This window comes from Gorilla gorilla, chromosome 1 (genome assembly GCF_029281585.2).
Source record: "Gorilla gorilla gorilla isolate KB3781 chromosome 1, NHGRI_mGorGor1-v2.1_pri, whole genome shotgun sequence".
Classification (NCBI taxonomy): Eukaryota; Metazoa; Chordata; class Mammalia; order Primates; family Hominidae; genus Gorilla; species Gorilla gorilla.
Genome location: NC_073224.2, coordinates 162,349,466 through 162,372,896, shown reverse-complemented (window position 1 = coordinate 162,372,896; position 23,431 = coordinate 162,349,466). Strand labels below are relative to the sequence as shown.

The following is a 23,431-nucleotide window of genomic DNA, read 5'->3' as shown; positions in this document are numbered from 1 at the left end:
ACATGTCCACTGAGGTTCATCTAACTAAGGCCAGGACTCAAATCCTGGTCACATTTCACTACACACAAAGGAACTACTATTTTTAGAGTAAATACTATGTGTCGGATACTGTACTAGGCACATTGCATATACTACCTATTTAACCCTCACCAACAACCCTACAAGATAGGTAATATCAACTACATTTTATACAAAAGGAAACTGCAGCTTAGAGACTTCAACGTAAATGATGTCTGAAGGTTCACGGCTAGTAAGTTAGGACTCCAGCCTAAGTTTCTCTTAATTTCAAAGTTCTTATCTCCTTTATCTTCCAGTGAAAGACTGCTTTAATTTTAAGAACACAAACCAGCAAAATGTTAAATTGTTTTGTCTAAAATTCAAATTCTCCTACTCCAATATTTCACACTGCTTACCTGAGGACGACTGCTTGAGCCTTCTGGACCATCACTCAAAGGCAACATAGAATACGAAAGGGACTCTCCATCCTTCTTAGGATCTAAAGGACTTTTTGGTCTAGCAGGTAAACCTACTGAAAAATAAGACCACATACAGAACTGTTAAAGCAAAACATTGCCAGATATTTTTCTACTTAAATTCTTATCATATGATTTCTTACCTTTATCAAAAACTAGCTTAACTCTTCTAGTATGTCTTTTACGATTTTTAAATTCTCTTTCAAAATTCCCAAGGCTATGGGTATATTGGTCCCATACGATCTCAGGCAATTGAACAACTCTCTGTGGATATGGAAGCCCAATATCAGCCTGGAGGCAGGGGAGAAAAAACAAAATAAAGTAAAAGTCTAAATTTAATTAAAGAAATAATCCACCACAGTCAAATTTTCAGATGACTCCAAATCCAAATAATCAACGGGGCATTTCTATTCATGTTTAAATCCAAGAGACAATAAAGTTAATTAATATAGTCTAAATATTAAATGCTAAAGATGATAAGTAAAGAAATGAATTTAGCAAAACCTAAGTACGACTTCTAGATGGAGGGCAGTGTCTTTTAAAATAATGATAATAATATAAAATAAAACTAACAACCCATAAATGTTCTCTGCATTCCATATACCAATATATATCACCAGTTTCATTAATATGAACTAGGAGGAATTTTTTATATGTCCACTAAAACAAACATGTTACCAGTCAACAACATAACTAATATGATAAACCTAAATAAAATAGGCAAATTGAGTTGGCATGAGCAAACCCAGAAAAATAGAAGAATCAATCTTTTAAATTAAACCTAGTAGGAAAATTTTTTTCCAAAGAACATAGGACTTTCATGGTAATTTTTTTCTTTTTTTAAGTCCCAGATGCTGATAATTTCATGGTTATTAAAATATCTTAATTTAATATATTTCCGTGTATTTTTATAAAAAATTATTAAGATGGTCAACATCACATCTTTATTTCTGAAATAAAGTGAAAAGAAATTCCATTCTAGGCTGAGCACAGTGGCTCATGCCTGTAATCTCAGCACTTTGGGAAGCCAAGGCTGGTGGATCACTTCAGGTCAGGAGTTCAGACCAACCTGGCCAACATGGTGAAACCCAGTCTCTACTAAAAATAAAAAAATTAGCCAGGTGTGGTACAGTGCATTTGCAGTCCCAGATACTCAGGAGGCTGAGGCAGGAGAATCTGTTGAACCTGGGAGGCAGAGGTTACAGTGAACTGAGATCAGGCCCCACTGGACTCCAGCCTGGGTGACCTAGTGAGACTCCATCTCAAAAAAAAAGAAAAAAGAAAGAAATGAAAGTCCGTTCTAAACTAAACCTGAAAGTGAAGAATCAGGAAATAATCAACTGCATGCAAATCTAGTAAATATGCCTAATTGCATCTTTTTGCCTACCCGGGAAAGCAAATGAATGAAATTAAGGTTAACAAATTTTTCATTAGTAAAGTAAAAATTTCGTTTCAAATTTTTACTTTACTAACACCATCTGTTTTAGTTGAATCCATTGTAAATAACCATTATAAGTCTTATATCTTTTTGTACCAGTAAATTATTTAATAACAGCAATGCAGAATCAATAAACACTTCAAGGGGCCTCATTTTAACACAGAAGGTACACCAAAATTCTAAAAACCTTAGAAGTTTTAACAAATCAACATATAGGCTCTATATCTATTACGATATTCAATGTTTTCTAAAAGCATGAAGAGAAAGAAATGTTTGCCAACTAAATAATATACCTAGGAAAATTCAAATAATAAATTAACACAACTAGTGAAATAAAGTCCCCAGGGCTGCTCTCCTAACACCTGGTAGACCACTTTTGTAACTCACTAAAAACAGGTAACTCATAAAGATACTAAAGTTGTCATACAAGATAAGGTTTCGTTTCTTTTTTAAGAGGAGGATGCTTTTTCATCATTTTTCAGTTTTAATCTTTTCATACAATGCTGATTAATATTATACCTCTCAAATTTAATGAACAATTAGTGGGTCCCTATTACAGCACAAATGCACATCAAGATCATCTCCATATTTACACACCAAGAAACTCATTATAAAAACCTGTATCGCTTTTAAGTGGTTAAGTGTTAAACATGAAAGTTCTGTTTTCAGAAAAACAAAATTATGGAGAATTTTCTCACTTAAAAAAAGCATTTTAAAATTAAGTAAAATTTATACTTCTTCCTCATGGACTTGGCTATCGTAACTCTAAAGATATTTAAAATAGATTTTGTTTTGATCACCATTGTTTTCTCTCTCAATATGCACAAAGGTACTAGTGTGCAAAAGCAGCCCAGAAACAGAAGTAGTTAATCAATTCTGAAGTACTTTTTTCTTTTAGCTTTATTAATCCCTAAGTCCTGAAACAGAGGAGGAAAAACACTCAAAGAAGGGGAAGATAACAGGAAACGCTAGAAAAAAAATGGCTAAGGAATAGGACAAGTTCCCATACAAATATCCAATAAAAGCTTCTAGCTATTTTCATTTGGATATATTTTATTGTGTGCCTGGTGGAGGTGGAAGAAGTTGGTATCTTGCCTTAAGTAGTACGGCTGATTATAGACGAAAAAAATTAAACATTTTAAAAAGTATATACCCATAAAAAAGAATTAACCAAATTCTCTTAAGCTATTCCCAAATAGATCTTAGTAAATCTTAAAAACGGTTCAATGTATACCTTCTTCTGGAGTTTTTCCACAAATCCAATGGGATTTTTCAGTGCTTCTCTCTGGTGCCTGCCTAAACTTTCAAGGTCTTGGACTGCTTGAGAACGCTGAGCCTCGAGTACAGCAATCGTCTGTAATAGTCTCTGATAACTACAGAGACAAAGAAAAATATTTCACAAAAATTTTCTAGTAACAACAATAAATAAAAACTGAGTTCAAGCCATGATCTACTATTAAGTCACACAGTCTTTTAAGAGTTACCTGAAAGAGTTTAGTAAAACATATTACTGGGAATAAATGAGGTCTTCCTGAGTTACGAAGTACCTACAGAAAATAAGAGTTAGAGAAAGCAAAGCCTTCTTCCCCCATCTTAAGTTTTTAATTCTTGAACCTGAACAAGTACCAAAATAAAAGAGCATTTTGATCTTCCAACAATCAAAGTCGTTAAGAAACTGCTAGATAAAAAAAAATAATTAAAATGATAAAATCTTAATACTAGGAGGAATCACTCAATTCAGGCACTTGGTTGTACTCTGTTGAAATAGGGAAATCTGAGGTATGTTTTCTCGCCCAGAGACACATGACAGTGTCACATAATTCCAACATGATTTTAGTCTCATGATTTCCATTTGCTCTATTATACTCTCCCTCCTATTTTAAAGGTTTACTTTTCCATCAACAAATCTGTTGTTTTTTTCCTCTGCATGAAAGATAAAGACAAATGTTCAATTCTTAAGTATTAATCATTTAAAGAGAAGAAAGGCCATAAAGATATTTATACTTTCCTGCTTGCAAAGGTCCATTTGGCACAACAAACATATAGTTTTACCCACACAAATATATTACATGTCATTATCCTGAAATCTCACTACATCTATTCTAATATTCTCCCTGTTTAAATTGTCCTGCCTCTCTAATATTTAACTTCACATTGTCAATACACATAGAGAAATACATTAAACCCAAAGCTCCGAATGCTCAAATACATTTTGCAAAACAACTCAAGGAAAAGTCACTCCAAGTTCACTTTAAAATAACTGGTTAAATCCTTAAAGTATAAGCAAAGCACAATTTTTCTATATGGCTTCAGATAACTTTCATTTTGTTTCCTACTAGACTAAACTCCATAATGGCAAGTTCATCTGTTTTGTTCATTGTTTTGTTTAGCTAGTATGCAACATACTTCCCAGCACATAGATGTTCAATAAATATTTTCTAAATGAATAGATATTCTGCGAATCTTTTAAGTTCAGAAGTAAACAAACAGCAGAAGTATCAAAGGTGAAATACTGCAGTTTTGAAGTTCACAGGCCGTCATGGCAACATGATGTTCTCTATCAGAATACTTTTCACAGCCTCCTCTCTAAAACAAATCTTATTCTTGTTTTCAAGTCCTTGTTAACTAATCCTTGATGAAATTTTTAATAATTAAGGTAAAACTGCTAACACTGAAGGGCAAGACTCCTCTCCAGCTAGAGATATTTCATTTAAAACTAGAACTATGAGTGGGAAAGGTAGAGCTATACTAAGTCACTACTGGATAAATTACAGAGGGTAAATCTAAATTCACTTTCACTAAGCCTTCTTTCGCTTTGAGGTGTATGCAGTGTACAAATACTGTCTCAGCTGGCTGTTTCTCCTAAGCAGGCTCACATAGGCTCAATCTTAGGGTGATGGTAGTGATCTGAATGCTAGAAGCTGTCCTCTCTATACAATGCTCTTAACTGTCATACTTCACCTTCAGAATTCCTATCCCACCAGCTGAATACAACCAAAGACTTATATTGCTTCTATCCCTGTTTTAAGCAGGAGTTACACACTTCGGTATCACTTTAAAAACAACTGTGAATCTATTAAAACTTCAGTAAATGCTGTAGGCACAGTAACAACTAATAAGGCACAAGTAAAAATAGGGTTACAAAAAAACAAGCTTGAAAAAGGTGCTACAGTCAATTACATTGGCAGCCGTCTTTTTGTTAGGTTTGGAGCCAACAGACACTGGGAAGAAGGGCCTCTAATTTGAAGCCAACAAATTACCACAATTTTACAGTATGTAAATTATTCCACAATAAATCTGACTTAAAAAATAATTCCAACAAAGATGGCAAATAAAGTACAGTTCTTCAATTCTGCTTCCATTTAGTTAAGACAAAATGATTATCAGATTGGAAGGCCTATGATAAACATTGGTAAAGTCTTCAAGCTCAAAATAATGAAGACTCTAAGAAAATAGTAAATTCAAGTCTTCTGTCCCAGATAATTGGAATTATTTCCCAGCATACTCAGACACTGCACCAGTAAGATTACCATATATATCCATGAGCAGATATGGAAGAAATTATTTAAACAAAACTGAGGTGACATCTAAAAAACAGTAAATATAGACAAATCTATTTTCAATCCTGCTCACCCACCTACACAAGCAAACTACAGAAGCTGATCCAGGCATAAATCCAAGGCAAGATTCAATTTTTCATTAATTCAACAATTATCTACTTAGAAAACAAAGCATTATCCTAAAAGCATTAGTAATTATCAAGATAAACCAGGCATGGAGTCTAAGTGTAATAGAGGAGCTACAATTATACCACGGAGGAACTAGATGAAGTACAAATAGGGCTGGATTGGTTGTGTTGCTGGGGATGGAGGATGGGTGTATGAGGGTCCATCATACTAGTCCATCTAGTTTTTTTTATGTTTTAAATTCTCCACAATGAATGTTTAAAAATCAACTCCAACTTTGACCCATTTTTTTTTTTTTTTTTTTTTTTTTTTTTGAGACGGAGTCTCGCTCTGTCGCCCAGACTGGAGTGGGCAGTTGTGCGATCTCGGCTCCCTGCAAGCTCTGCTTCCCGGGTTCAGGCAATTCTCCTGCCTCAGCCTCCTGAGTAGCTGGGACTACAGGCGCCTGCCACCACACCCGGCTAATTTTTTGTATTTTTAGTAGAGATGGGGTTTCACCATGTTAGCCAGGATGTTCTCAATCTCCTGACCTCGTGATCCGCCCGCCTCGGCCTCCCAAAGTGCTGGGATTACAGGCGTGAGCCACCGCGCCCAGCCCTTTGACCCATATTAATGGGGGAGGTGCCAACTGTACTACTCCTTCTGGGCTGATCAGATCACAGCTGCCACTGCATTCAGCTATGCTTTAAGAAAGACAAACAGGTTCATAAATAGACAAGATGGATGAGAAACAATGTAAGATGAAATAGCAATACAGTTGGCCCTTGAACAACACAACACAGTTTGAACTGCGTGGATCCACTTATACACAAATTTTCTTCTACCTCTGACATCCCTGAGACAGCAATACCAACCCCTCCTCTTCCTCCTCTACCTCAGCATACTCAATGTGAGGACAATGAGGGTGAATACTTTTAGGTTGGTCCACTTTCACTTAATGAATAGTAAATATATTTTCTCTTTATTATGATTTTCTTAATAACATCTTCTGTTTTCTAGCTTACTTTGATGCAGGAATACAGTATAAAATACATGTAACAGACAACATTTGTGTTAATCAACTGTTTATGTTATATAGTAAAGCTTCTGGGTCAACAGTAGGCTATTAGTAGTTAAGTTTTAGGGGAGTCAAAAGTTATACATGGATTTTCAACTACACAGGAGGTCTATGCCCAATCCCTGTGTTGTTCAAGGGTCAACTGTGGTGTCTAACATTTACTGAATGTGTACTACATGCCAGACAAATGTTGTATTTTAAATGTAATAACTCAATCCTCACAATAAATTTATGAGCCCAGTACCAACATTCTTAATTTTAAAGATAAGGAAACCAAGCACAGATTAAGTAACTCCCCAAGATCATACAAGCTATTTATGGTGGAGCTGCAATGTGAGGAATGGTTAAAGACCCTGAGAATATTTAGTCAAGAAATGAAAACCTCCACTAGAATACCATTTCCATTTTTACTTAACAAACAGCTATGCAGGAAAAAAAAAAATAGACTTGTTTTATAGAGTATAAAGGGTCAAACCAGGAGCAAATTGTGATAAAGACACAATATGAAGAAAAACCTTGTCTCAGTCAAAACTAATAAAAGATGGTAGGATAGCACCCAATCACCATAGATGTTCAGACAGATATTTAAAAGAAATTCAAGCACTAAAAACCTGAAACTCTTTAATTCCAATAAATATCCTACTTTTACTTTTGCTACTAACTGAACCAAGCAAGAGAATAGAATAATTCAAAAAAAAAATTACACATATTTTTGCCTGGATAAAATCATAGTTATACCTTTTCCGTAAGGATAGCTTTGTATTAAATCTATTAAAATTATTTGTTATTTATGTCTAAATCTAAATCTTACACAATGCTAACAACAGTGAACTTACTTGTGTCAAAGAATTAGGGTTTTCTTATTTTCGCCTTTTGAGACAGGGAGTCGCTGTGTTACCCTGGCAGGTGGGCAATGTCAGATCATGGCTCAATGCAGCCTCTACCTTTCAAGCTCAAGCAATCCTCTCACTTCAGCCTCCCACGTAGCTGGGACAGGTGTGTACCACCATGCCCAGCTACTTTTTAAATTTTTTGTAGAGAAAGGGTCTTGCTGTGTTGCCCAGGCTGATCTCAAACTCCTGGCCTCAAGCTTTCCTCCCACCTTGGCCTCCCAAAGTGCTGGGATTATAGGCGTGAGCCCCCACACCCAACTAGAACTGTTTTTACTTTTACATCTCCAACAGAAAGACATTTTAGCTTTATATATTTGGCCAAAGTATAAATGCCCTTTCAAGTCCTTATCTAAGTTATTTTTACTACTTTTCAATATCCAAGTCCTCTTGAATTATTTACATTCATGAATATAAAAACATTTATATGAAAGAGTATACAGGTAAAAATCCTGACATCTGAAGAGAACATCAAGGAATTAGCAATCTGGAGGTTGATTTTATTTATTTATTTATTTGATGGAGTCTCACGCTCACCCAGGTTGAAGGGCAGTGGTGCAATCATAGCTCACTGCGGCCTCAAACTCCTGGGCTAAAGTGATCCTCTCGCCTCAGCCTCCCGAGTAGCTAGGGCCACAGGTATGCCACCATTCCCAGCGAATTTTGTTCTCTGGAGTTTGATTTGGTTTTGTTTTTTTTGTAGGGACAGGGTCTCGCTTTGTTGCCCAGGCTCGTCTCAAACTCCTGGCTTCAAACACTCCTCCCGCCACAGCCTCCGAAAGTGCTAGGATTATAGGCATGAACCACTGTGCTCGGCCTATAAGTTAATTTTACTGTTCAATTTCTAGGCAGTAATATTACATACACAATAATCAGGGAGGGATGGAAGGAAGGCGTGCAGGAGGGAGGCACAGACAGGCAGACAGAAACAGAAGGAAAGATTTTATATTCAACTGCATCAGAATCTTTTTCAAAAAACTAGATTTCCATTTCTACTGTGGTAACAACCCTTAAGATTCCATGGGCATTTGTAATCTAAAAAAACTAATGGAGAAACATTTTTAAAAATCTGTATCAAGGACACTCTGCCAAAATATCAGCCTGATTCTTCAAAACTCATTAAATAGTGTCATTAAAAACAAAAAAGAGGGCCAGGTGCAGTGGCTCACGCCTGTAATCCCAGCACTTTGGGAGGCCAAGGCAGGCGGATCACCAGAGGTCAAGGGTTCGAGACCAGCCTGGCCAACATGGTGAAGCCCCTGTCTTTACTAAAAATACAAAAATTAGCTGGACATGGTGGTGCATGCCTGTAATCTCAGCTACCTGGGAGGCTGAGACAGAAGAACTGCTTGAACCTGGGAGGTAGAGGTTGTTGTGAGCTGAGATCATGCCATTGCTTACTCCAGCCTGGGTGACAGAGCAAGACTCCGTCTCAAAAAACAAAAAAAGAGGGACAGCTATTTTACAATAGGAGTCTAACTAAAGTTTTATTGGAACATAGCCACACTCATTTGTTTACGTAATTTCTATGGCTGCTTTCTAGCTATAATGACAAAGAGGAGGAGCTGCAATAGAACCACATTATCCACCAAGCCTAAAATATTTACTATCTGGTCCTTTAAGAAAGTTTGCCAGGCCATGCTCTAGATTAAAGGACACAAGGACACGACAAGCAAATGTAATGCATAATCTTGGGCTAGATCCCCCCAGAGGGTTAAACAGCTATAAAGGACATTTTTGCAGATAAATGGAAAAATTTAAATATAGATTGTGCAGTATATAATTTTATTGTACCAATGTTAAATTGCTGGAGTATAATAATGGTATTTAAAGTTATACAGGGAAATGCCCTTCTTTTTAGGAGATATTTGCGGAAGTATGAGTGATGAGTCTACAACCTACTTTTAAATGACTCAGCAATTTTAAAAGTACATTGTACCAGATGGGAAGGAGAATAAGGGTAAAAGGAGAGAAAATACATTAGAAAATGTTAAATTGTTAACAACTGGTGAATTTAGGTGAAGGTTATGCAGATTCTTATCATATTACTGTTTTAGTTTTTCTAAGTTTTATACTTTTCCTAAATAAAAACCAAGGAACAAAAAGTCTTCATTATACTTTGCTACTCAAAAAGAGCAGCTTGATTTCCCTATGAACACTGAGCCTCATTAAACATACTGAAAATAACCAGAGGACATAAGGTGACGTAACGATAAATATATGTATGCAGCAGGCAAAATTTTAAAAATTATTTAGTGAAATAAGAGCTGTATAATAAAGATGCTTTCTCTTCCTTAATGAAGGGCTCAAAGAGTTTACAGGAAGTGCAAATTCAGTAACTCACAAATAATCTCCCACTTTCTTTCTCTTTCTTTTCTTTTCCTCCCTCCCTCTCTCCTTCTCCCTCTTCGTTCTTTTCTTTCATTAGAGATGGTGTCTCACTCTGTTGCCCAGGCTGGCGTACACAATCATAGGTCACTGCAGCCTCAAACTCAGGGCTCAAGTTGTCCTCCCACCCCAGCCTCCCAAGTAGCTGGGACTACAGGCGCATAGCACCATGCCTGGCTAATTTTAAAAACATTTTTGTAGAGACAGGTTCTTGCTATGTGGCTCAGGTTGGTCTTGAACTCCTGGCCTCAAGGGATCCTCCCAGGTCAGCCTACCAAAGTGCTGGGATTACAAGGCATAAGCCAGGCCCACTCAATTTCAATAAAACTCCAGAAGTCAATGGTGATCAAAAGCCTTTTATGATATTCTGTGTTAAGACATAAACTAATACCTCAGCTCCCAATAATATGTTTTCCAGGTATAAAGATCAACTCTGTATTGAAAATAAGTAAAACCCTGAATTTAAAATGAGCAAAGAAAAAAACAGGTACTTGTTTATTTCAGAAGTATGGACAAATCAGCAAGATACTAAGCCCAAAATCTAAGTGAAAGAATAAACTGACAGGGGAAAAAGGAGAACTAAAATTGCTTTTGGCTTGAGGACAGGTACTGAACCATGCAAGCTTGAGCTCAATTTCCTACACTTCACTTGGCCAAGGAACGTAAGACAAAGCCACCAAGATAGATAGTCTCTCCCCATTAAGCTGGGACCCTATCCCTCACTCCAACCCCCAAGGAGAGTTGCCTTGGGACTGAGGAAAGAATACATATTTACTGCCCCAAATTATATTAGCTGGGTGGTCCCCAAAACCTCAACCCATGACTACAGTTTAAGTCAATGGCCCTGGACTGGGACACAACTCCCTCCCACCTCCAACCCTGAATCAAGATACCCACAGAAGCAAATGCAATCCTGTCTAGAGAAATATGTTTTCATCCTGGGCCTCAAAGATAATCCATAAGTAATTTTCCAAAGAAAGTGAATAGCTCACATTAAAAAAGTTTCTCTCTGTCCCCCAGGATAGAGTGCAGTGGCGCGATCTCAGCTCACTGCAACCTCCGCCTCCCGGGTTCAAGTGATTCTCCTGCCTCAGCCTCTGAGTAGCTGGGATTACAGGTGCACACCACCACGCCTGGCTATTTTTTGTATTTTTAGTAGAGACGGGGTTTCACCATGTTGGTCAGGCTGGTTTCGAAATCCTGACCTCAAGTGACCTGCCCACCCCGGCCTCCCAAAGTGTTGGGATTACAGGCGTGAACAACCGTGCCCAGCCTGCTCACATTAAAAAATTATCAAGCATGCAAGAAAGCAAGACACAAAGAATAAGAATAAAAGCTGAGCTCAAAAATATTTATGAGGTATAGGAAACTACAAAAATTGAGCATGTAGCTTCTAAAAGGAAGCAAATAAAATATTTAAAAATACAGTAACTAAAACTAAAAGCTCAGTGGGTTCAGATTTTCACTTCTGGAAAACACAGACGAGGCAAATTCAGAACAAACTCTTCCCTGAAGACAACCAATATAAAGCTGGAGAAAATATTTGAAAGTTCTTAAAAGCATCAAAGAGCTAACAAAATTGTGAGTTATTACGAGGCAAAGATCCATAAGAAGATGGAAACCAGAAAGATAAAACATGTTTTTGGTGCACTTTTGCCTGGAGCAATTTATTGATCCAGAAGAGAGGACTGAGAGGCTGAGCAGTCCTTTTGACAGCTTAAAACAGTAGAAGATCAGAGTTGGAGTCTAGGGCCTATCAAGAGAGAACTTTGAAACCAGCCCAGCCCTTGGTTGGGATCCTGAAAGGCTATACCTTAGAACTAAGGGTGAACAGGAAACAAACAGCTTTCTCAGAACAGACTAGAATATCTCAGTTTGGAATTAATTAGTAAAGTTGAAGATGTACATACCCTAAGATCCAGACATCCCATACCTAGGTACGACCTCAAGAAACTCTTGAATATACACGGTGTAAGACATATATGTTCATAGCAGCCTTATTAATAACCCCAAAGTCCATCTAATACGAATGCTTAATATAGCAATGAAAATGGACATCTATTTACATAAACACATATAAATATCACAAACATAATGTATTACAAATGAACAGATACAGTATGGTTCAAAAGCATGAAAAACTAAACTTTATTGTTAAAAGGATACATATAGGTGGTTAAAAGTTTTTAAAACAGCAAAGAATTATTTTCTCAAAAGTAAGATCATATTTACCTCTGGGAAGAGGAAAGGGGCAAGGTATAACTGAAGAACTATTCCTAGGAGACTTGTGAAGTGCTATCAATATTTTATTTCTTAACCTGGATAGTGATTAAACAACTATAGGCTATTTGATTTCATAATTACTCTATAACTGTGCATAAATACTTCATTAGTCTTATATGCATAAGATATTGCACAATTTTTTTAAGGGAAAATAACTTTTCTAGGAAGAAAATGATCTACAAAGAGATCACCTGCACTCTTTAGAACTTTAAGATTCACTTAAGAGTCCTAGTTCAAGTCCCAGCTCTACCAGCAACTAACCATGGAACTTTATTCAAGTCATTAAACCTTGGGTCTTGCTTCTTTGTCTTTAAAATGAAAATGGACAAGATGGATAATTGCAAAAGCTTTTTTTCTAAGCAAAATATTCAAGGATCCTAAGATACTTGTACCACTCAGGTCACTCATTACTATATATTCTTTCTGAGTTGTAAATGGATTCCATTTATGTTGTATACACAAATACAGCTTAAGTCTCCACTTTCTTCATACAGAATCGTATCTGACAACTGGGCTTATTGGCTCTGCCCACAGCTAGAAGTATGCAAAGTTACTGCCTTCAAAGAGGAGAATATTTAAAAAGACCTATGTGATAAGTGTCTCCTACTTTATAGTGTCTACTCATGAGGCATAATAACTTTTCTCTCACAAAAGTCACTTCTAAAAGGAAATTATCAGGAATATTATGGCTGGTTTATGAAGAGACTGGCTGTTCCCTAGGTCACTAAACAGTATACTGCCTGAAGGCAAAAATTTTTGGTACACCTATCCCTTTAGTTCTTAAAATGAATGTCTTATTTTATTATATTGTGTGATTTTTTAAGAGGAAAGCCATTTTTCTACATCTTTAATGCTGTCCCATAGCATAGTAAGGTTCAAGAAACAGAAAGTGCTCATAAAAATGAAAACAGAAACTACAAAAGAAAATAAGAGCTGAGTAGTTATACAGATGGATGACTCTTCAATGACGACAGTTCAGATATAGTTCTAGACTATATTTAGAGCATTGTTTTAATATTCTGTTTATGACATCTTGGGAGTTCTTTAAGTATGCTAAAGGAACATACAAGCCTCAATTCTTTTCAACACTTAACACTTAAATGAACACATAAAAGACAAACTTGCCAAATTTATGAACATGAAGCTGAGAAGGATAGCAAATACTATAGATTTAAAAAATCAGGATTAAGAAATAACAGGCAAGCTAGAAAACTAGACCAACAAGAAGATAACATTTAACTACATAAACAAAAAATATGGCATTGAATTACAAAACAACCAGATAAGTATAGGATGGTATGAACTTGCCTTGACAGGCCCAAAAAAAAAAAAAAAAAAAAAAAAAAAATTGTGGTCCTCTCAGCTGGATCATTAGCTTACTATGAGGCAAAGTATAAAGTGCTGCTCAACAAACATTATTTGTAATATTATCTTGAACTTGCATCAACCCATTCAAACACTTACCATGCACATTCACTGTATGTTCTGTTACATCAACCATTCTAAAGGAGGCACATATAACCAACATGCAGCACTACCTTCAAGATCATTACAATTTAGGGAAGAAGATGTGACTGTGTGAACAGTAGTTGTTTATTTAAATATTGAAAAATAAGAAAGCTTATAAAATTCTTAGTGAATTCCTAGAATTTGCCAGAGTTTTAATGATTAATGTACTCTAAGAGAAATACACATATGCAAAATTTAACTAGCCATGATGAATGCATAAGCACGTTATGAACAAAATGATCATTTCAGGGAGATACAAACAATACATCATATAAGAAGTAAAAAGCAAGTTGAATCCTGAAAAATAGATGGGATTTCAAAAGGAAAGGCAAAAAGAGGTTAAGACATTCTAGACAGAATATCAAATATTACACCTTATCAGGCTTTTAGTTTCCTCTTCTACAAAATAGGAGACTCTCTAAAATCTCTGTCCAATTCCAGAATCCCCAGGAAGTAGAGCATCTATATATTTTTTAAAACTCCACAGATTATTGTGAAGCATCCCCTTCACAAATTATTGTAAAGTGTACCATTCTAATGCAATACGGAGTAAATGCAAGTTTTAAACAATTAAACGATGATACAAGCACACATCTGCATTTGGAAGGCTAATATGATCACAATGTATAAGATAAACTGGAGAGAGATGAAAATGGCAAAGGAAACTTCAAAGAAAGCTATGTAGCTGACGTATAAAATTACACTCTGAGCATCCTATTTAGCACCGAAGTTGTTAACTAACTGAAAAGCAGAAAACTTAAAGAAGAGGGTATACTGAAAAGCAAAAGAGGGTATACTGAAACTGCATTCAAGACACGAATACTTGCTACGTAGAAAAGAGAACAGACCTATTTCAAGTCATCCCACAGTCAAATCCAAATCACTGGGTAGAATTTCTGGGGAGGAATTTGAGGCTTAATACCAAGTAAAGATTTCTGTTATAACAAACAATGGTATGTGCTACTTCATAAGCTAGTGAATTCCCTAGAACTAGATAAACTGAAACAGATATTGAATGACTGACCATCAAAGGATGCTGCAGAGAGGTGGTATATGAGATGGAAGTTTGGATTAGACTTTAATCAAAGTTATTCTAAATCAATGTTTCTAAAGATACTAGGAAAGAACATTAAAAAAATTTTCTTCAGTCTAAAAGGCTATATATACTTTATGATTCTCATTATATGACAATTCATAAAAGGCAAAACTACAGAGACAATAAAAACATCAGTAGTTCCTAGAAGTTCAATGGGGTTGGAGGAGGATTGCATACATGAAGCAAAGGGAATTTTTTTTCAGACTGGTGAGGCGAAACTATTTCATATAACACTGCAATGTTGGGTATATAATACCATGCATTTATCAAAACCCATAAACCTTTTAAGCACAAATAATTAACCTTAATGTATACAAATTTTTTAAAAGTCATTTACAAGTTCAGGAATAAAAGAATCTGACTATATTACGAATGTCTCTAACAACCTCACTGAGGGGCAGGAAGAAAAGGTGCTGACCTATGTAATTGGAAATGAGTGGCATCTGTAAGACCAAAGGCAAGAGGAACTGTACATAGCACTGTATTCTAGTTGATAGAGTTTTTCACAATTCACAATTAACAATTCTGACACTGATGTCCATATATAATGAAATTAAATAATTAAATAGTTGACAGGTGGCCAGGATTGCCACTTCTGGAGTGGAAATGTACAGATAAACAAGGGAAGGAGGCTAGAATGATCCATGTGGTGACGAATTAGAGTTGGGAGTCATTACATGGACTCAGGTTTAGCTCAGTTTATAGATATGTGCATATACATGGGTTCATATACACAATTTTCTTGCTCTATCAGCTGAGACAGCTAAATAAAAGCAACAATGCCCCAGCAGCAATAAGCACATTTGGCACCCAAATTTTGGTTTCTAATACCATTCTCCAATAGGAACTAGGGTTCCCTGGACAGACGGCCGATTCTAGAACTAAGGGAGGAAATATACAAAATGAGCGTCAAGTATTTTATAGCGTCAACAAGTAAGAAGCCCTCAAAAAACAACAAAAAAAGACATCACCTTGATGGGGTTATATCACAGGGACACAAAAGCCAATAGAAAGGATCCCAACAACCAAAAGCTGGAACAATTTGAGCAACAATAAAGCAGTACCACATTATAATCCAAAGTATAAAACAACTGTCAGTCCACACTGATATAAATAAATGAGTAAATAAATACATGAGGAAAAAGAGAAAAAGTCTCCCTTGAAGAATTCCAAATAACTTATGCAGACACTCTGCCCTCAAGAATAGGGAACGCAGCTCCCCATTCCTTCAGTGTGGCCTGTGCATAGTGACTTCCTTCCAAAGAATACAGTATGAAAAGGGGAGAAAAAAAGAATAACTACAGTGGAGAAACCTGACCAACACTACCCTCAGCTGGGTGATTAAAGTCACATCAATAGCAATAAATCTTATTGCTAGTATGCACCCTGGTAGCATGTGATAGAAATGGCATTTTACTTCTAATTGTTTTCCTTTCAAAAACCCATAACCCCAGTCTAATCATGAGAAAAATATCAGACAAATTCAAAGAGAGGCATCTGTAATACCTGACTAGTACCCCTCAGAACTGTTCAGATCAACAACAAGGCAAGTCTGAAAAACTGCTCCAGCCAAGCGAAGACTCAGGAGACATGAAAACTAAATGTAATGTGGTATCCTACCTGGGATTCTGGAACACAAAAAGGACATTAGGTAAAAACTAAGGAACTCAATAATGTATAAAGTTGAGTTAATAACAATGTTGATTCATTAATTGTAACAAATGAACCATACCATACTACTATAAGATAGTAATAATAGAGGAAATTGGGTACAGAGTATACAGTAACCCTGTAATATGTTCTAGATATTTCTGTAAATCTAAAACCATGCTTTTTTAAAAGTCTATTTTTAAAAATAAATAAATACAGTTGACCCTTGAGCAACAACAGGGGTTAGGAGCACAGATGCTCCCACTGCAGTCTAAAATACTTTTGACTCCCGAAAACTTAACTACTAAGACTACTGTTGACCCAGAAGCCTTACCATATAACATAAACAGTTGATTAACAGATATTTTGTATGATACCTACAATACATACTATATTCTTAAAATAAAGTAAGCTAGAGAACAGAAAATGTTATTCAGAAAATCATAAAGAAGAAAAAATATATTTACTACTCATTAAGTAGAAGTGAACCATCCTAAAGGTCTTCATCTTCATTATCCTCACATTGAATAGGCTGAGGAGAAGGAAGAGGAGGGGTTGGTCTTGCTGTTCCAGGGGTGTCAGATGCAGGAGAAAATTTGCACATAAGTGGACCTGCGCAGTTTGAACCCATGTACTGTAAATATAAATTTATCAACCTTCCTTGTAGCCACTATTGCTTTATCTTGGAACAGCAAATGAGAAAGTATTTAGTTAAGGTACGTATTTAAGATTGCACCAGTTGAAATATCACAATTTAAGAGATCCCATCTGATTAATTTAAAATTTACCTTTTTATGTTAGCAAATTTATTGCCATTTATTTCTGGTTAAACATTAAGACATAGTGCAATCATGCCACCAGTTCCGGAACTCACCAATTTGTAAATAATTCTCAGCTGCTATCTAGATTCAATGGAGAGATTTATTCGAAATACCTTTTTAGATATTATCTCTATTTTACTTAAGAGTGACAGTTGCTAAAGCATTTCCCATGTTGTAAAACCTTTCTCAAACAAATCTAATCTTTAGACCTACTGTAGTTATATAACTTTAGCTATTAAGTAAGTACACTTCTACTGTTTCAATTTTAGTGCTTTAGCACAGTAGTTAAACAGGCCCCATTATATCTGGCACAGCTACTATATATTCTTAATACATTCTCATGAGGAGGCTGGAGAGACGACAAATTCAAGGGCAATAGTTCCTTCAATTTAGTAATGGTAGTCCTTTTATAGAATCATATTAGACCAACTTAAGTATTTACATGACAGTGGTTTTTAAAGAGTATTTAAATAAATAAATAAACAGTAAAAGTAGTATTTAGGTATACGAGCATCTGGTAAAGGCTCAGTTTATATAAATTTTAAAATCACAAGACAAAATTAAAACTTGTAAAGAAATTATTATATAGCTATTTGCTACCTTATAATATTATTCATTATACTTTTACAATTCTATTAATTTTATTCTTTATACTGGTATTACCTAACTTATATGCTCATTCCACAAATATTTATTGAATATACGTTAGTTATGATTACATATGTAATCATACTTATACTTGATGAAAAACCCTTTGAAATAGGTATTATTACCACTTTACAGATGACATAAACAAAATTCAGAAAAGTTAAGTATGGGTGGAATATTCTTGCCATACAATTCTTTTCATAATATAATTATTTACATATACTAATTTATCTGTAATACTGAGCTCAGATTTTATACATTGGGACAGTTAACCTACATCTAAAACTCAGAAATGATCCAAAACCTAAATGAGGCCTTAATTTCTTGCCTTACTTTTAAATACAGCAGAACGAGTAAAAAAATTAGTCTGTTTAACAACTCTTCCTGCTCTTATTCATCTGCTAGTACAAATACTAATTCAGTAACAGAATACAAAGGCAGAGAAAGAAGAGTACTAGATTTTTTAAAAAATTAAATGTATATATATCAGAGTAGACAATCTTCTAACAAAACATGTCATCCATAATTTAAAAGTTTTTATAACCTCAAACAATTGTACAAAAACACTTGCCTCTTTCCAAAAAGTCTTCATTATATATGTTATCTATGTTAGCCCTCAGAAAGAAGTATATTTTCTAATGTGTTTCAGATGTTATTTTCTTTTGCATGAAAGGTTTCATCAACAATCCTGAAAATATAGCCATTCTTCCAATGGCCTCTATTACAATGGTTACCAGGTTTCTCTTCCCAGAATCTATCCTAATTTGGAAGGTAGACTACATCCACATTAGAGTGCACAATATGTATATGTCCCTACAAGACTTAAAAAAAAAAAAATCATGTTTGACAGCTAAGCTGTATTCTCCTTGTTTTGTTTGGCTTAAAACTGTAAGAAAAGATTAGCCACTTGGTGTGGTTTACATAGAAGGCTTAAATAAGCCAAACATATACTCAGGCTAAAGTAAAGATGTTTAATATCTTTTTTCTTAGTTCCAAATACCTGAAGAACCAGCAAGATTTCACCCATTTATTCATTAATTCATTTTTACCTATTAAGCTAACGTACGGTACTAAGCACTGGAGATATAACAGTGAACAAATAGACAAAGAACTTTTCCTAACAGAGGATATCAGTCAAGGGAGAAAGCTGAGAAAATTATATTTATTTGCACAGTTAAGTAAATAAAATACAAGGTGTTAAGTGCTATAAAGACAGAAGCACATAATTTAGGAGGGCATCAAACAAAAATCTCTAAGGGTCAGGGGTGGCTTCCCAAAAGAAGTTCAACAGAGACCAGGCAGAATAAAGAGAATTAGCTGAGAAAAGGTAGTAAAAGGGAAAGGGTTCCCGGGGTTGTTCCAAACAGAAGAGATAACATGCAGAAACGTTTTCAGGCAAAGCACAGGACTTTAGGACCACAAACAGCTTTGGCGTGACTTGGAGTGAAGAAAGAGTTGAGGCTCAAGAGGAAGAAAGGAATCAATTACACAGTGCTCTATAAAACCAAAACTGTACTCAGACTAGACTAACTAGGACGGAGTTTTAAAGACAGGAATCAATTACACAGTGCTCTATAAAAGCAAGACTGGACTCAGACTAGACTGAGTTTTAACCTGAGTTTTCAGTCTGACTAGGATGGAGTTTTAACCTGGAGAATCACAATAGTTTTGCATTTTACAAAGATCATTCACATCAGAACAAGAAGAATGGATTAGAATGGAACAAGACTCTAGAGGAAGACCAATTAAGGAGCTGTTGTGATAATCCAAGAGAAAGTGGACTGTATTAAGGTAGTGGGGATGGAGATAGAAAAGGTAAGCAGGGTGAATTTGAGAGCTTTGTAAGATAGGCCCTATAGAACTTGGTGACTGTCTAGACAAAAATAATACCACAGAAACTGGAAAAATGTTTCAAGAAGGAGGGTATGACCTACCAAACCGACTACTAATGAAGAATCTAAGGTAAAACAATGAGATGTCTCCACTGGACTTCACACAAGGAAATCACTAGTAAGTCATTTCAGTGGAGTGATAAGGGTCAAACCTAGATTTCAATGGTAAGAGTAAGTGAAAGATGAACAAAACAGAAATAGAAAATACAATCAAGTTATTCAAGAAATTGCGATGGGAAGAAAGTAAATAGAACAGTAGTTGCAAAAGTATATAGGATATAAAAAAGAGGATTTTTTAAATAAGAAAAAATTGTATCATGTTTAAATGCTGATAGGAACAGGGCCAATAGAGAGGTTGATTTTGAAAAATCAGTGAAGAGTAAGAATACAGCAAGGTCCCAAAAGGGATAGGACCCAATTCACTGGCAGTAGGCTTAGCTTAGAGTAAAAGAGAGAAAGAGATCCCTTCATTTCCTTGTTTAAAAGACGGTTTACATTATCATCATCATTTTGCATTGAAAATTTAGTACTCATAAGATACTATGCTAAGCCCTTTACAACCTCTAGGAGTCCTATAAGTATTACTGCCCTCACTTTATAGATTAGGAAACCAAACTTCAAGAAGGTTAACTAACCTTGCCTAAGGTTTCAAGGGTGGATTTGAACCCACCTAAGCCTGACTGCCAAGAGCATAATCAATAGGCTATATACTCTCAGGAAGGATGGGGACAGATACAGACAAATTAGGTTTGGTGGCAAGATGTTGGCTGAGGAAGTTCCGCTCTGCTAGTCTGCTGAATTAGGATATGGCAGCTTAATGAAAGTGAAAAAGATTTTAAATAAACATAAAGAAAAAGCTGGTTAGAGAAACATGGAAGGTACAGGGCACCTGAGAGGCTCCCAACTATAATTGGAAACCATGCATTTAGAGTTGTAGCAATATGCAGAAATATGTGATTTTTCCTCAACAAGAGCAAAGACAATGGGAGAAAGGAAGAAAAACTGTTGGCAAGAAAGCTATGCACTTAAAGAACAGGCAATCTAAGCCACATAAGTAAAGGAAGCAAGTATAGGTAAGGGGAAATACAGAAAAGGTGCAGCTGTAACAAAATAAATAACTTCATGTATTCTTCTATGTATTTATCTCTCAATTATTACTTGTCCACCTATTCAGAGTAAACCAACAGCAGTACAGAGTGCATATTTGATTGATAAAATTAAAGAATCTATAATCTAAAGCATTGGCGTTGACCAAAGGTAATTACTCTAGCACTGAAATATTATACTTGGAACCCTAAATCATAATGCCAGTGACCAAGCAGAATTTCATTTATCATTAAGAACACTAAATAAGAGAAAACAGATGCAGGTCCAGACACAATCATTATTTTTACTTTTTTTTTTTTTTTTTTTTTTTTGAGACTGAGTCTTGCTCAGCTGCTCAGGCTGAAGTGCAATGGCGTGATCAGGGCTCACTGCAACATCTGCCTCCTGGGTTCAGGCAATTCTCCTGCCTCAGCCTCCCCAGTAGCTGGGATTACAGACATGCATCACCATATCTGGCTAATTTTTGTATTTTTAGTAGAGATAGGGTTTCACCATGTTGGCCAGGCTGGTATTGAACTCCTGACCTCGTGATCTGCCCACCTCGGCCTCCCAAAGTGCTGGGATTACAATATGAGTCGCCACGCTCGGCTACATGAGTTATGAGTATGATGAACAGGGTACTGCAATTTTTTTCACTCTATCTTCAAGGCAGTTTTAAATTAATTAGTCAGACCTAGGACTCTGAACTTAAATAAAAATTGCCATATCTAGCAGTGAAAAAAAAATAACTTCTGAAAACCAGAACATACCTATTTCTTTAAGAACCTGTCAACTTTTTTTTTTTTAAACAGAGTCTTGCTCTGTTGCCCAGGCTGGAGTGCAGTAGGATATGATCATGGCTCACTGCAGCCTTGATCTCCTGGGCTGAATCAATCCTCCCACCTCAACCTCCCAAGTAGCTGGGACTACAGGCGCAAGCCACCATGCCCAGCTATTTTTTGGATTTTCTGTAGAGTCAGGGTTTTACCATGTTGCCCAGACTGGTCTTAAACTCCTGGGCTCAAGTGATCCTCCTAACCTTGGACTCCCAAGTGCTACGATTATAGGAATGAGCCACCATGCCTGGCCCCAACTATTAATACAATAGAAATCATACCACAAAAAACCATACCTATGTTTTCTTTGCCTCAATAATTTTCTTCCAAGCAAAGTGAAGATTGTATTTCTCTTCCACCTGCAAAAGTAGGGTCATGGGAATCTCTTAAGAATAAAAGAAAAAGCTTCTAAGGGTCAGGTTTCCCAAAGCGGTGTAAGGACTAGATTATGTGCATGAATATCCCCAAGATGCAAAGTTAAACATCCGGGTGCCCATTTCCTGTCCCTAATCTACTAAAACACTCTCTAAATGCAGACCTAGGAATCCACACTTTTAACAGGACAAGGCAAAATTTTTTTATACTCAAGGTGTAATACGTAAGGTAAGTTTTATATAAAGATTATGAGCCACCGATTCGAAGAGCTTCTTCTTAAAAAAAAAGAGGAATATTTCAGATCTCAGATCTTATTTCTGACATAAAACTTTTAACAACAAAATTATTATTTCCGACAACAAAATTAAACTAAAATATCAAGCAGGCTGGGTGGAGCAGCTCATGCCTATAATCCTAGCACTTTGGGAGGCTGATGTAGGAGGATTACTTGATGCTTGGATTTTGAGACTAGCCCAGGCAACATAGTGAGAATCCATCTCTACAAAAAAAAAAAATTTAAAAATTACTGGGTATGGTGGTCCACACCTGTAGTCCTAGCTACTCAGGAGGCTGAAGTGGGAGGATCGCTTGAGCCCAGGATTCAAAGCTGCAGGCTGCTATGTCTCCAATTATGAGTAGCCACTGCACTCTAGCCTAGGCTAGAGATATTGTAGTGGGACGCCGTTTTAAAAAAATTGGTAATAGAGATGACTGAGGCTTCACAGATTAATTAAATTAGATTCTCTAAGGCAGGGCTAGGCATTCATATATTTTTATAACATCCCAAGTGATTCTAATGTGCAGCTAGATTTGAAAACCACTACACTGTATCATTCTTAAAAAGAAATAGATTCATTAAGAATTACTAGTAATAGAGAACAAACTGCTATTCATAAGTAAAATGAAATAATGAAATAACTCTAAACATTAAGGTACAAAGATAATATATAATTGCAACACAATTTTTTTAAAGTATTTGCAGGCTAGATTTCTAAAATCTTCGTAAATCAAGAAAGCAAGAATTACCAGCATCATCTACTAGAAGTAATATTTCTAGTAAACTACGTGAGAACAGGCAACTCAAGCATCCCCTATGTTCTAAATCCATTCCCTTAGATCGATAACCTTGTTGAATGGCTGTATACTTTTGAATGTAAACATGTTTAAATTAAGGCTTACCACACCTCAAAATATTTCAATAAGCATTTGATAGTATCAGTTTACACTTAACCATATTCTTTTTCCTTTTTTTCTCTGCCACTGTAGTGCAAAATACACTTAACCACATTCCAAAGTTTCCTAT

The 23,431-nt window shown here is 35.9% G+C and overlaps 1 protein-coding gene across 8 annotated transcripts in view; it reads right to left on the bottom strand.

The window, feature by feature from the left end:
• The window catches only part of ZZZ3 (zinc finger ZZ-type containing 3), a 121,462-nt gene that overhangs the window by 16,954 nt on the left and 81,077 nt on the right, over window positions 1-23,431 (bottom strand). For 5 of the 8 annotated variants that reach the window (XM_063703351.1, XM_055350892.2, XM_055350899.2 and 2 more), the window contains 3 exons: window positions 3,146-3,284; window positions 617-764; window positions 414-529 (listed from right to left, as the gene is read on the bottom strand). In XM_063703351.1, the coding sequence (XP_063559421.1) occupies window positions 414-529; window positions 617-764; window positions 3,146-3,284 (403 nt within the window). The remainder of the gene's footprint in view (window positions 1-413; window positions 530-616; window positions 765-3,145; window positions 3,285-23,431) is intronic. The other 3 variants (XM_063703352.1, XM_063703374.1, XM_019020070.3) reach the window with 1 other exon arrangement.